This window comes from Pempheris klunzingeri, chromosome 18, assembly GCF_042242105.1.
Source record: "Pempheris klunzingeri isolate RE-2024b chromosome 18, fPemKlu1.hap1, whole genome shotgun sequence".
NCBI classification, from domain to species: Eukaryota; Metazoa; Chordata; class Actinopteri; order Acropomatiformes; family Pempheridae; genus Pempheris; species Pempheris klunzingeri.
In genome coordinates this window covers 14,200,794-14,213,326 of record NC_092029.1, presented here as the reverse complement: position 1 = coordinate 14,213,326, position 12,533 = coordinate 14,200,794, and the positions used below count along the sequence as shown (strand labels likewise).

The 12,533-nt window shown below is 40.4% G+C and overlaps 1 protein-coding gene across 1 annotated transcript; it reads right to left on the bottom strand.

Annotated features, from left to right (window-relative positions):
* Positions 1-246: 246 nt before the first annotated feature.
* rhag (Rh associated glycoprotein) lies at positions 247-8,873 on the bottom strand. Its single transcript, XM_070848824.1, has 10 exons — positions 8,616-8,873; positions 4,719-4,902; positions 4,394-4,544; positions 4,107-4,254; positions 3,640-3,806; positions 3,402-3,539; positions 2,732-2,850; positions 2,295-2,368; positions 2,068-2,141; positions 247-1,719 (listed from the first exon to the last, which is right to left on the bottom strand). Exons 1-10 carry the CDS (start codon positions 8,791-8,793, stop codon positions 1,645-1,647), a joined length of 1,308 nt encoding a protein of 435 aa, XP_070704925.1. The 5' UTR covers positions 8,794-8,873; the 3' UTR covers positions 247-1,644.
* Between the last annotated feature and the right edge of the window lie 3,660 nt (positions 8,874-12,533).

The following is a 12,533-nucleotide window of genomic DNA, read 5'->3' as shown; positions in this document are numbered from 1 at the left end:
AACAAGAAAATTTCCCCCTATGGGGGATAAAATAAAGAAGTCTAAAGTCTAAAGTCTAAAGTCTAAAATGCTCCACCTGCCCTGTCGCTAGATCAAAAGTCAGGGAATCATCAGTCAGTGGCATGAACATCAGCTGATGTAACACAAGTATCAATCTTTGATTCTGACTTAACTGTGTCAAGTTATAATGAAATGGATCTCAAATCACTGTAAGTTTGCTACCACAAAAACACACATAAAAACAGGTGTTGTACAAAACCATATTTATTATGACAGTATTAGTATATTATACAAATAGGAGCGCATGCCCACTGTATAAAAATACAAAATCTTGATGTGTTTCGGTGTCCTGGGCATCATAAATCATTTGACAAACCAAAATATCATTGATTAAGTGTGTGTGTAGTCAAGTTAAACTAGCCTTGCAAAAGAAAAATAATCCAACAGTAACTTACTTATAGAGACATCAGGTATAAAAATGCCAACTGATGCAAATAATGGAATGGTAAAAACAGAAAGTTCATTGTCACATTTGCACCTCATGTAAATGCCAGACCTTTCTAATTATCAGTTTGTAGATTCCTGTTGAATTCTTTTAAAGATATCTCAAAAATACTCAGTACTAGTTGCTCTTTTTTAATCTTACAAGGACTCGATAAAACTGACCATGTCGAATCATCTAAGAGATAAACTGTATGTACATGTAAGAGTACAATGGATGTAAATAGAAAACAAAATAAAGAACTTAATTTGCCCAGTGACAGCCAGTCTAATGCTAAATGCATTAAAGAAACTGTGCAGCTGCCCTCAGATAGATAGATAGAAAATGACTGTAAGCAGCGGGAGATAAGCACCGCAGAGGTTCATTAGTTACAACATGTCGTGCGACTATCCCTGCCCATGTCGGAGCTTCAGTGCCGGTTTCACACAGTCTGACTCCTACTCCTTGCACAAGGACTGGGCTCCAGTGAGGTGACGTGAAGCAGCAGATCAGAGCAGGTTTGACTCCTCGGTTTGACCTGAGCCTCAGCAGAAACACATACGCCACGTGTATGGAAATACAAAAAGAATGTATGAAGAGAAATACACACTATACTATATATCTTAAAAGATGCCTTTATGCTTTTTATAGTATAAAAATAGAAATGAAGAAAAAGTTTATGGAAGTAGTTGTGTATCAGTGGTGATGATTCTATGGTGTGACCCACTGCGTTCCCACAGTGGCTCATGACTGCTAAAGAAATATTGATCACAATATTCAGTGTAAAAAAAAAAAAATCCCTGAAGGTCTCCTTTCAAATTCTTAAAGAGGTTTCTTCTTAATGTAAATTGGATTAACCAACGCGTTAACAATTGTTACAATAAAATGCCTCATGCTTATTTTGGAGTCTCTGCCATTCCTAATTACAAATTTATACTGTACTGTACTGTAAACAATACATCACATGTAGATGTCTTTGCTCACAAAATGGTTTCAAAATGGACTTAAACAGTCTGTTTTTGTATCAATGAGTTAAGTAAATTGTCTCGTTTCTTTTTAAATCACATCAATATAACTGGTAAACTGAGATATGTGGAGATGGTGTAGCTGATTTATGATCCTCTACTTCTTCATTTCTAGCTCAGCGGACGATGGGCAGATATTTAAACCTCTGCTTTGTTCTTTGAGTGATCGGCGTGAGCCAAGCTCTCCTCATTCTCGTCCTCCTCCTCAGGAACCTGGAAAAAATGCAGCTCAAATTACATGTCTGTGGCATCATGAAAGAGACCTGAATAAGACATGGGGGTGTACATGATATGCATGCCAAACAATTATTGGCTTCATGCTGTACCACCTAGGTGGAGTTTACTGGATAAAACAAGGATTACCAGCGAGTCGAAATGATCACAGCAAGAACGCTTTTCTATGAATGGAAGCCTGTCTCACAATTATACTGATGCAGTGAATCACATCCATCTAAAATGACCTCAAAACCATTAAATTAATAACATAAAAAATACGGGCTACTTGTGATGCTTGACAGTTGAAAACTAGAGATGATATTTATGAGGAATGGGATTTCTTACCTCCCAATAAATAGAGTCATCGAAGCAGTTCTGATCTGGAGGCTGTCCCCAGAACGGCAACTTCATTATTAGACCTTGAAGAAGAAAATGAATTGTTTGGTCACTCAGATGTTGGCCTTCTGCTAAATCATAAGAGCCCTGGCCTTTGCACTGAAGGACAAACCTTGTGATCAAGAATTTAACTGTTATGCATCACATTCATGGTGCCATTTTGCACCCCCACCCACCTGTAATGGCACCTCCAACCAAAGCGAACCCGAGGGATGAAGCCAAGGCAGCAGCTTGCATGGCAGCTTCACCACTGAAGAGGAGGAAGAGGAAAGACAGAAATGTTAGAGCTGACATTTCAACTTCAGAACAAAATGACTTTGAAGTTACAACGTGTGTGTGTGTGTGTCTGTGTGTGTGTCTGTGTATATACTCAGTGGACGCTATATTAGGTACACCTGCTGTCCAAAACATCAGCCTGAAATAGCATCTACATTAATTAAAGTTTATAATCTTCACCTTTGTATTGTAATTGTAATATGTATATGTGAATAAAATGTAGTCCAGTACAACACTATCACTAACTATGACCTTAATGTAGGTGTGCCTAATAAAGTGGTGTCTATATATTATTATATGTGTATGTAAGATTTGTGGTGAGTAAAATGGCCCTTACTCTTTTTTCCCCAAAGCCACAGCCAGAATACCAGCCAACCCGCCCAGGATGCCAGGCATGCCGTGCAGATTGTGGACACCGCAGGTATCCTGGATGCCCAGGTTGGACGCCAGGATGGGCTACAGAGCAGAAAAAAGGCCTCTTGTTACAGCCGGAGAGTCTTTTTAAAAGGTGAAATATGCATTTTGATTTAATAAAAGTGGACATGAGCCGTCATAACACAAAAAATATAGAGGATTCCATCTATATATTGATAATTGCTGGCTGACTAAGACATTTTTAAGTAAATCATCTAGTGTTTTGTAACTACTTCATATTTTCAGTATTGGTTACTCTACTGATTATTTTCTTGATTAATCGTTTGTTCAAATTACAGATTCACAGCGTTCTTGAGCCAAAGTGACATTTTCGAATGTCTTGTTTTTTCCAACCAACAGTCCAAAAAATCCAAACACACTCAATTTAATAAGAAAACCAAGAAATATTTGAGAAGCTGAAACAAGGGACTTAAAAATAACTTAAACACTTTATCTGTTATCAAAATTGTTGCAGGCTTTCTGGCAGCTGTAATTGTTTTCACCAGAAATTTCAAAAACCTAAGAAACTATGATTTAAAACAACAATTGATGCCTTTTTTTGTTTTGCATCCTTGCTGTGACTTTCAACTCACACTGAGGTACTTGAAGCCCAGGGTAGAAATGATGCCAGCCACTAATCCAATCAGCATCGCCCCAAATGGCCCGATGTTCATGTCAGCACATGTTCCCACGGCGACGCCGCCAGCCAAGGTGGCATTCTGAATGTGCACCTGTAGTATACAAAAATACACAAACATGTATCTTAAATAATTAGTTTTTTTTAACTCTTAAACTATTGTTATTGTGCATATTAAAGGAAAGTTATCTGACCATGTCCAGCTTTCCTTTGTGCTCTACGAGGCTGGAGATGGCGTAGGCAGAGAGCACACAGGAAGCCAGGGAAAGGTAGGTGTTGATCACCGCTGTGAGCTGGGTGAAGCCTGGTTCAGCGATGGCTGAGTTAAAACTGGGCCAGAACATCCACAGGAAGACAGTTCCTGTAGGAGAGAGTAGTGAAGAAACAGCATTTGTATCAATTCATCTTGAAAATGTCATTCATATGAAATCACACTGTAAGTTAAATACTTAAAGTGTTCATGTTAACTTTTGCTGATTGATTCCCAGTTGAGGTCCATGCTGCATGGCTATTTTTGTCCACTAGGTGGCATAAGTCATGCATGTACAGGAGGCCAGCGAGGAACCAGTGAGGGAAAATCACAGTCTAATAATAAAACATATTACTGCTCTAAATAGATGAATAATGTATTAGATTAGTTTAAAGTAGAACTGGCTCCTACCAATCATTGCAAACAGATCAGAGTGATAAACAGATCCGTCATTCTCATGTCCGTTTCTTAACCCTGGTCGGTAAAGTACTCGGGCCACTGCCAGGCCAAAGTAGGCTCCATAAGCGTGGATGATCATGGATGCTCCAACATCATTAGCCTGTGAAAGAGAAGGTGATACAGGCCTGTAACGGTGCCGTCATGCAAGTCCATGTTCAGTAAGAGTCAGTGAATGTCATAACACAGGTATCAGTGCACATGTAGTTTATCAACACTTGCAGGTGTCATTGCGTACTCACTTTGAGGACTTCGGCCACCAGATGTTCATTGATGGAGAAGATGGTGATCTCCAGTACGGTCATGATGAGGAGCTGCACAGGGCTGGTTTTACCCAGAACAGCCCCGAAGGAGATCAAGACTGTAGCTGTGCTGAAGTCTGCGTTGATTATTCTGCAGGATAAAGAAGAACACAAGTACTTAGGGAAAAAAATGATAGGATAATAAGGATAAGAGGTGTCACAGCTAAATGATAACAGGTCATTGGTTCATTCAGCAGCTAGTAAGTCGATGATAAATATTCTACTGATCACTGAAAACCAACATGTGCAGAAAAGACTTTCGTACTTGAAGATGCTGACTTTGATCTTGCCATCTTCCAGGTGCCAGATGCCCTGCATGAGGAGGCCCCACTGCAGGCCGAAGGCAGCCAGGAGCAAGTTGACGCCCACGCTGCTGAACCCGTATCTCTTCAGGAAGGTCATCAGGAACCCGAAGCCAATGAAGATCATGACATGGACATCCTGAAACACTGGAGGAATGAGAACAGAGGTCAGTTCTGCTGCTTCCTCAGTGACAGGGCTCTGATTTGTCGTGAGAATCCCACTTTAACTGTGGACGTGAAATTGAATCAGATGAAACACTTGATATGATACGCTGCCTTCAATTAGAAATTAGCCATCTGCTATGACTTTGCTGCTTATTCCTTTGACTTTGTAGTTGATTTACAGTGCAGTGACTGGCCTTCACAGGAGTCATTTCCTTCCACAGGGTCTGCATTGTTAGCCGTGACCTGTTAGCTGGAAAAGCAATTTAAGCACACTATGAATGGGATTATGGAAAAATGCTCCTGCTGTTCCTGTTGAGTTTGTAGCCTTGTACTGGTTCTATTAAGTGCATATGATCTTAATAAGTTTAAACTGATAAAGTCTCATGGGGATGGGATGTTTAGCACACCCTCATCTATTAGTCTCAGTTGATAGTCGGACAAAGACAGCAGGGTTTGGAATTCGTTTGGATGTTTCATTATCCCCTTGTGGTGTTCTCACTGTGTTATCAGCAGTAAGAACACAGGCCGAACGTCAAGCTCAAGTGGAGATACGCTCTAAATCTGGGTTAAGGCCAGGTAATTTTGGGGGGATTTACCTAGAACAAAACTCCCCCCAGGAATCATCATCGTGACAGGAAGTGGGACTTCCAGCTGTTAAGCTTGATATGATGAGCAAGTGGAAAATGCATCAAGGTGGAGGTGTGCACAGGCTAAGAAACAATGTCCTTCATTTCCTTAGTGTGTAACGAGCATGAGAGCACGAACGTAGCCACTATTGTCTAGACAGGACTCACGTAACGCTCGTCTTTGAAAAGACAGGCTCCTGTGCAGTCTTAAAGGAATAGTTTGACATCTTTGAGAAATTAACTGAGATTAGATCCATACCACTCTGACTGTTTAACGCCAACAGCTGGTTAACAATCCTTGTGCTAAACTAAACTAACCAGCTGCTAACTGTAGCTTTACATTTAAGGTACAGACATGGCCATGGTATTGATCTGCTCATATAACTTTTGCCAATGAAGCAACTGTATTTCACAAAACCTTTCCTTTGCACAATATATTACTATGAGTTCAAATGTTTTTTGTTTGTTCATTTCTTTATATGTGGTCCTCATTGAGAAACCCCTAACACAGGCATTAGTGCCTTTAAGCTAAAGACAATGACACCATACACTTTACAACTTCAGATTTCCACCCATGTATTAACTCTACTCATCTAAATAGACGTTAGAATTACACATATTCAGTAGATATGAGGAAAACAAGTGCACATGCTACATTTGTACGTATCAACCATAGAAATAGTGTCTGTTTGTCCACTTCAGGCTACATTTCTATATAACATAAATATCATGCAAGCAGCTTTAGAATGATACACTAATGAGCGAGACTAGATTCACCCACACCCCTTTATCACAAACAGTATTTACATACAGAGTATGTCAGCCTATTTTTAACAGAAGATGAAAACACCAACATTTACTGTTGTGAGGCAGAATCTAAAAACGCTCCAATTTAAATACTGTATAATGTATGAATGGGCTGCTACACCTGCTTAAAAGACATGCACATTTAAACAGATGTTATTGGCTGCTTTAATCATTAACCAGTCTGCTAAAAACTGAGCAGAATCTACTCAGTCAGAGTGCTTAGCTGGCTGCTCCATATTCACTGTATTTTTTTTGGTGTGAGTGATTGTTGTCACTATAACCATAACTATAACCAGACTAATGTTTCCAATTCATTTTAATTACTCCAGCACAGGACAGTGTTATTATTATCCTGCTCAGCCATTCTTTGCTCTTAACATCAGTCTGCATTCAGGAATGAAAGTCACATCTCATCCCGTCAACCTGACATTTACGTTCTCTACATCTAAAAACGCAACTCAACAATTCAATCAATCACTTTACAAACAGTTACTGGATATCATCCTTCTGAAATGGTATTCCTCCTCACGTATTTTAATTTGTGGAGCCAAATGCATGTTAGTTTTTAAATCTAACAAGAAAACAATGGTCAGCTTTATGAACACAGAGCGCTGATATCAGCATCAGCGAGTTGAGGTGTAAATATTTGATTTGGCAGAAATGTTTTGAAGTAAACCTGTTTGCACTTCAACTTGTACTTTGACCCCTCTCCCATTCACAGCTGGCTGACTCACACTGCCTTTCCTTGTAGTAGGGGCTTCAGTAGATTGAGGATGGGGAAGAGGTAAAGTTGGAAAGCAGCCACGGTGACTGGCACCACGCCCAGATGTTAGGCAACGCTCTGTTATCTCGAGAACAATTGGATGAGCCAAGATGAGCGAGGGAATCCCCTCAGGACTGACTGTAGTGCAGGAGTGATGCAACCAGTGCAAAAAGATGAGTTATTTCTTTTTTTTAAGATGCTGGAACAACAAATGATGTTCTCATTCTGCAGATCCCCACCTCAATAAAATCACATTCCAAGAGTGTTGATTAGAAACTTATGGAGTATTTTGTCATACCATACAACCAGAATTTGTTTCTGCCATTTGCATTATTTTAAAAATGAACCAATCCTATACAATCACATTTTAAATGGTCATGGCTTCATTTTTGCTAAAAGCACGTTTGATATTTAGAATAGATTACAATAGAATACAATAGCATAGAATGCCAAGATAGGAGAGCTACATTTATTAGAAGCTTTTGCAGATGTGTCCTTTAACATTTCATAATAGCAAGTTTTGATTGTAGGCTCATGTGAGTAAATCTCTCTTTTGTGTGAAAACCATATCACATACAAATGATCAATTAAAGCAAAGTATTTTCATTTGATGTCTTTATGCATGTCTGGAGATGATCTTTAAATTTGACCTCTTTCCCAGCATGACTGTACTGATAGACTATGTAAAAAAACGAAGGAGATGTCTTCAGCCGTAATCTCTATTGGTCACACCTGCCCCACCCAGTCATGAGCAGACATTCCTACAGAGACACAGCAGTTTCAACCGTCTTAATGCAGTTTAAGTGGTCAAGATGCAAAGACACAGGCCAACTGTCGAAACCACTCTATGCCGACTAGTAGTATCATAGTTAAGTACAAAAACACTTAAAAAAAAAAAAAATTCAAACAGCATTTTTCTGCTCCATCCACCATCTGTCTTTGTTCTTTATGATCTCTGTGCTTCAGACGTGAATTGAAATCACATGTGACCTCCACTCTGTGAGACCTGACACTTCTCCCTGCAGGATCCTCAGCTGCATGTGTATGAATAGACTTTGTGACGGATGAAAATGCAACCCCATGACTCCTCTTATTGCATTCAGCCTTCAAATACTTCTCTCTCTGTTTGCGAGTAATTGGAAAATTACAACCTTAAAACAGAATTCACATTACTCTAATGAAGGCGGGTGAACTTTTTCAGCCCACTCAACACTCAAATATGAAAGATTTGTAGCTTTATTGTTTGTTTTACATAGATTTTAGATTTCAGATGTTAGTTTGTAATATCTATTTGTAGGATATTCGCTCTGTTAGGCCACAAAAACTTGCTGAATTCCAATTTTTAGGGTGAATTAACAAGACTGGGTAATGTGCTAGACCCTTTAAGATTAAACTTGATAATCCATAATTTTTAACCTCCTCAAAAGTAGTCTAGTGACCAAACATTGAGGCATCCAATAGCATAACATCCCTCAGTGAGCAGCCCCAGGTAGACTTACTGGGGTAGAGATCCATGGGCGCTGGTTCATGTTGAGTCTCATTGGCGTGAGCGTCATGCCCGTGACCTTTCCCATCATCATAGACCACAAACACTGCAAACAGGATGATGGTAATAATCTCCAAAACCAAGGCCAGGATGGGGAACTTCATCCTCATGTTGGTGGCGTACGCAGGCATCCTGAGACCAACTCTGGTTATCTCTCACAGTCTGACACACACACTCACTACCTCTGCCTGCCTATCCCTCCCTATCTGTCTTTTAGGGGTTGTGCTGTGTGAAGGGAGGGAAGAAAGTGGTGTCTGGTTTTAAACTGATGCAGTTTTCGTGGTGACCAATGACAGGACAGAAGACTGGGGCCTATGTGGTGAACACCCCCCTTGTGCACTTTGCTCACAGGGATGGGTTTCCTCTCTGGACGTTAGAGTGGACAAAGCAAAACAGAAACGTAATGACACTCAGCTAGTGAGCGGACATGAGAGAAATACTTAATGACTGCTCCTTCCCTCTCATTTTTCACTGTCAAAGTTATGTGTATGTGTTTGGACTGATGCATTTCTTTGTCTACATTAGAAGACATGTCTATGTCTATGAAGAGATACTTATTTAGAGGGTGCAGTTTGTTCAAGAAAATGTACAGTAGCTTTCATACAATTCTTCTTTTATCCGCTCTGCTGAACACTGTTCCTCTTTCTGCGCAGATGACTTCAGACACACCCTTGTTATTTTCATTAATATGTGCTGTTTCAGATACACTGCTCAAATAAAAGTAGCAATACAATATTGAAAATTATATTAAATTACAAGTAAAAGTCCTGCATTTTTGTATAAGTAAAAGGGCAAATGTGTTATGTGGTAAATGCACTGTATATATCAAAATTAAAAGTACCTCATGGTGAATGCACCCTTTTAGAAAATATAATTATTGGATTAATTATTCATGTATAAGCAGCATGTTAATGTTGTAGGTGGTTGAGGTGGAGCTAACTTTGTACTTTTTGCACTTGAATCTATAGTAATTCCATACATTTCATAAACTTTGCATATGTTAAATCCTCATGTGCAAGTAATACTGTAGGACTGATCTATAGTATGACAGCAACAGAACTAAGACATGTACCAATCAATAGGATGTACAGCTGAGTGGGTCTGATTATGCTATACAGACTAGAAGACTGCATGTACAGTTTAGTGTGTTTAAAGTTAAGTACAATCAGTTAATACAGAACAAATCTAAAAAACTAAAAAATGTCCTTCAGATGAAATAGTAATAGTAATAGTAGTAATATCGCTCTGACAATGAAGGATGAGACAAAAATCTTTTACTATATTGTCACACGTGTAATGCTCAGAGCGAGGTACACAAGACAAAGTAATTTGCACACTGATTGGAAGGTGCCCTTTCTCTTTATGCCTCCTCTACAACTTGAATATCTTTGTTGTGAAGACAAAGGGTTCACAAGCCAAAGGTCAAAATCATCTGACGACATTCTAGTGGGCAACATTGCCTGAGTTAAGGCGATCAGGCCGCAGTTACATTATATAGAAGCCAGCGTAGTCAAACACAGGGGAGGTTGACTTGTTGTTACATTGTGCAAGATTCCGCATGAGCAAACATAATTTCCTTGAGACAACCAAAACACAGCAGGATAACTAACTGTCATCTAAATATAGTGGAGTACATTATTTCCCACAGAGATGGAGTGGAGTTGAATATCAAGTAGTTCAAAGTACAGAATCTCAGTAATTTTAACTTTCCAGGAAGATGGGGGCGCTTCGGAGCTCTTTTAGTTGTCTCAAGTTACACTGACAAAGTGCTGCACATTGTCATTCCACCCATGACCCCTACAGACAGCCTGTGCAACAGTGATCAGGTTACTTCACAGTTCAACTCCTTTACCATCAACTGTAACACGCAGTACATGCCTGTGCTTCCTTTCCCACTGAAAACGGTCCGAGCTGACTGCTCTGATTGCCCTGCAGGTTGTGATCCAGTAAGTGGCTCCCACAGTGAGTGTGGTGACAATCTGAGACCTCTCACCAAATTACCTCAGGCCAGAGGTCCTTCATTATGGGCCAAGAGCTTTATGAATGAGCAGAGTAGTTAATCACTGCCAACAACACGTTTCTGTTTGTCTTGGAGCCGAGCACAGTGAGGGTTTTCCCAGACCCTTTGGGAAATTACTTCCAAATGCTGAGAGATATCAAAAACTCTGCAGCAAAACTAATCTGCTCGCGCTGACCGATTATTCAATCAGTGTACACTACAGAGTTCAGCGCTAACATTTGGCAGCCAGCTGGGGCTTTTTCAGTGGGTGGAGCCACATGACTTTTTTCACTGTCAAGTGATCTAACTGGCAAACTTGAACAGCATGGGAGGATTTGTGGTCCAACTACCACAGTCATTCATTCATAATGGTCACAGATACACCCTCACTTTTAGCTCTTGTTTTTCTAATTGAATTTCAGTCTATTAACTACTGTGGCTGCTTGGCACCCCCGATTTAACTAATTATTTTTGCCTCCAGAGTAGCTTTAACCCTGAGAAATGTTTGTATAATAGTGAGACTCCAATCTGCGATTATTTAACCCATTATTATGTCCATAGTCTTCAGCTGCAATCTGTCAACGTTTTGACAGAGAGCATGGGAACTGTTTGTACAGTCAAGACTGTTCAACAACAGTTAACGCTCTGACTCTCACATTTCACAGCGGGGCATCCCAGAGGTATCAGTGCTCTTTGCTTGTTGCTTTTGTTAACATTCCTTCTCTTAGAGTCTTTGTGAGGTGTTGAGACCTGGAGAGTGCTGGTGGTAACGTGCTATAATCTCCTGACACATTTTCTGCAGAGATAGGAATTACGTTTGGGAAAATTGGCTAATTTGCTTTCTTTCCCAGAATAAAGTGAGAAGATTCATGTGACTCATGGATGTGCTTTAAGGATGCAGCTAGAGGCAGGAGTCAGTTATTCTAGCTGAGTGTAAAGAGAGCAGGGGCAAGCTGCCAGTTCAGAGTTAAACAATAAGACTATTAGCACCTCTAAAGCTCACAAAATAATAACTATCTCACAAACAAAAATATTAAAATTAGGTAAAGTTGCTTCTCTTAGAGGGAGTTATGGAGTTATGGGACAGGATTTTGGTATTATAAGGGCTCTGGTTTCCTTTTGTAGTCTCTTTGGGGTCCAAGTAGTCTGTGACCAATCACATTTGCATCCCGATGAACAGTTTGTGTGCAAAGCAGAAGAGGCTAAATGTTGTAAGAGATTGTGTGTTATGAGCTTTAGAGATGCTGTTGATGGATTTTTAACTATGGCGAGAGATAAGCGGTATAGACAATGGATGGATGGATGGATGGATGGAGAGCTGGCTAGATGTTGTTCCCTGCTTTCAGTCTTAATGCTAAGCTAAGCTGTACTGTTATGGAATGTATCCCCCTGTGGGACCTCTCCCTGGTGCAGGCTGGCCTTCGCGGGACGTGTTTCCTCCATGGCGGTGTGCTGGTTCTAGGTCGGTATGGAAAGGCCAAAGGTGAAAGTGGTTTGTGGTTTGTGAGCTCTACAGCACCCCTCGTCTGGTTGTCACCGCTTCCCGGGACCATGCACCCTCTCTCCCTGCTGGGAGCGTTAAGGCCCCCTGCTCCCTGTGTGACTGTTGACTGGGGCAGACTGTCCACAGTGGGTCCCGACTGCATTGCATTGCCAGGATGGGAACCGCCTCTCATGAATGTGTTAGGGGTGATGTCGGCTAGTTGTAACTAGTGGTCTGAATAAATACTTGCTTTGTTTGCTTTTATGTGTTTCTCTCTGTTGGTGCTGTGCACACAAGAGGATAGTTTGTCACTGAGCCTGTAATGTTGTATTACATAAAATGTTGGCTCCTTTCTGGTTTGTATTCAACTCTGTCAGTCTCATATGGAA

Bases quoted from the DNA above. Each gene is read 5' to 3' on its own strand.
- rhag (XM_070848824.1), bottom strand. From the start codon at position 8,793: ATGCCTGCGTACGCCACCAACATGAGGATGAAGTTCCCCATCCTGGCC. The intron at 4,255-4,393 runs GTGAGTACGCAA...TCTCTTTCACAG, and splicing joins TGGTGGCCGAAGTCCTCAAA to GCTAATGATGTTGGAGCATC. The intron at 2,142-2,294 runs GTGGGTGGGGGT...TTCTTCTTCAAG, and splicing joins GGTTGGAGGTGCCATTACAG to GTCTAATAATGAAGTTGCCG.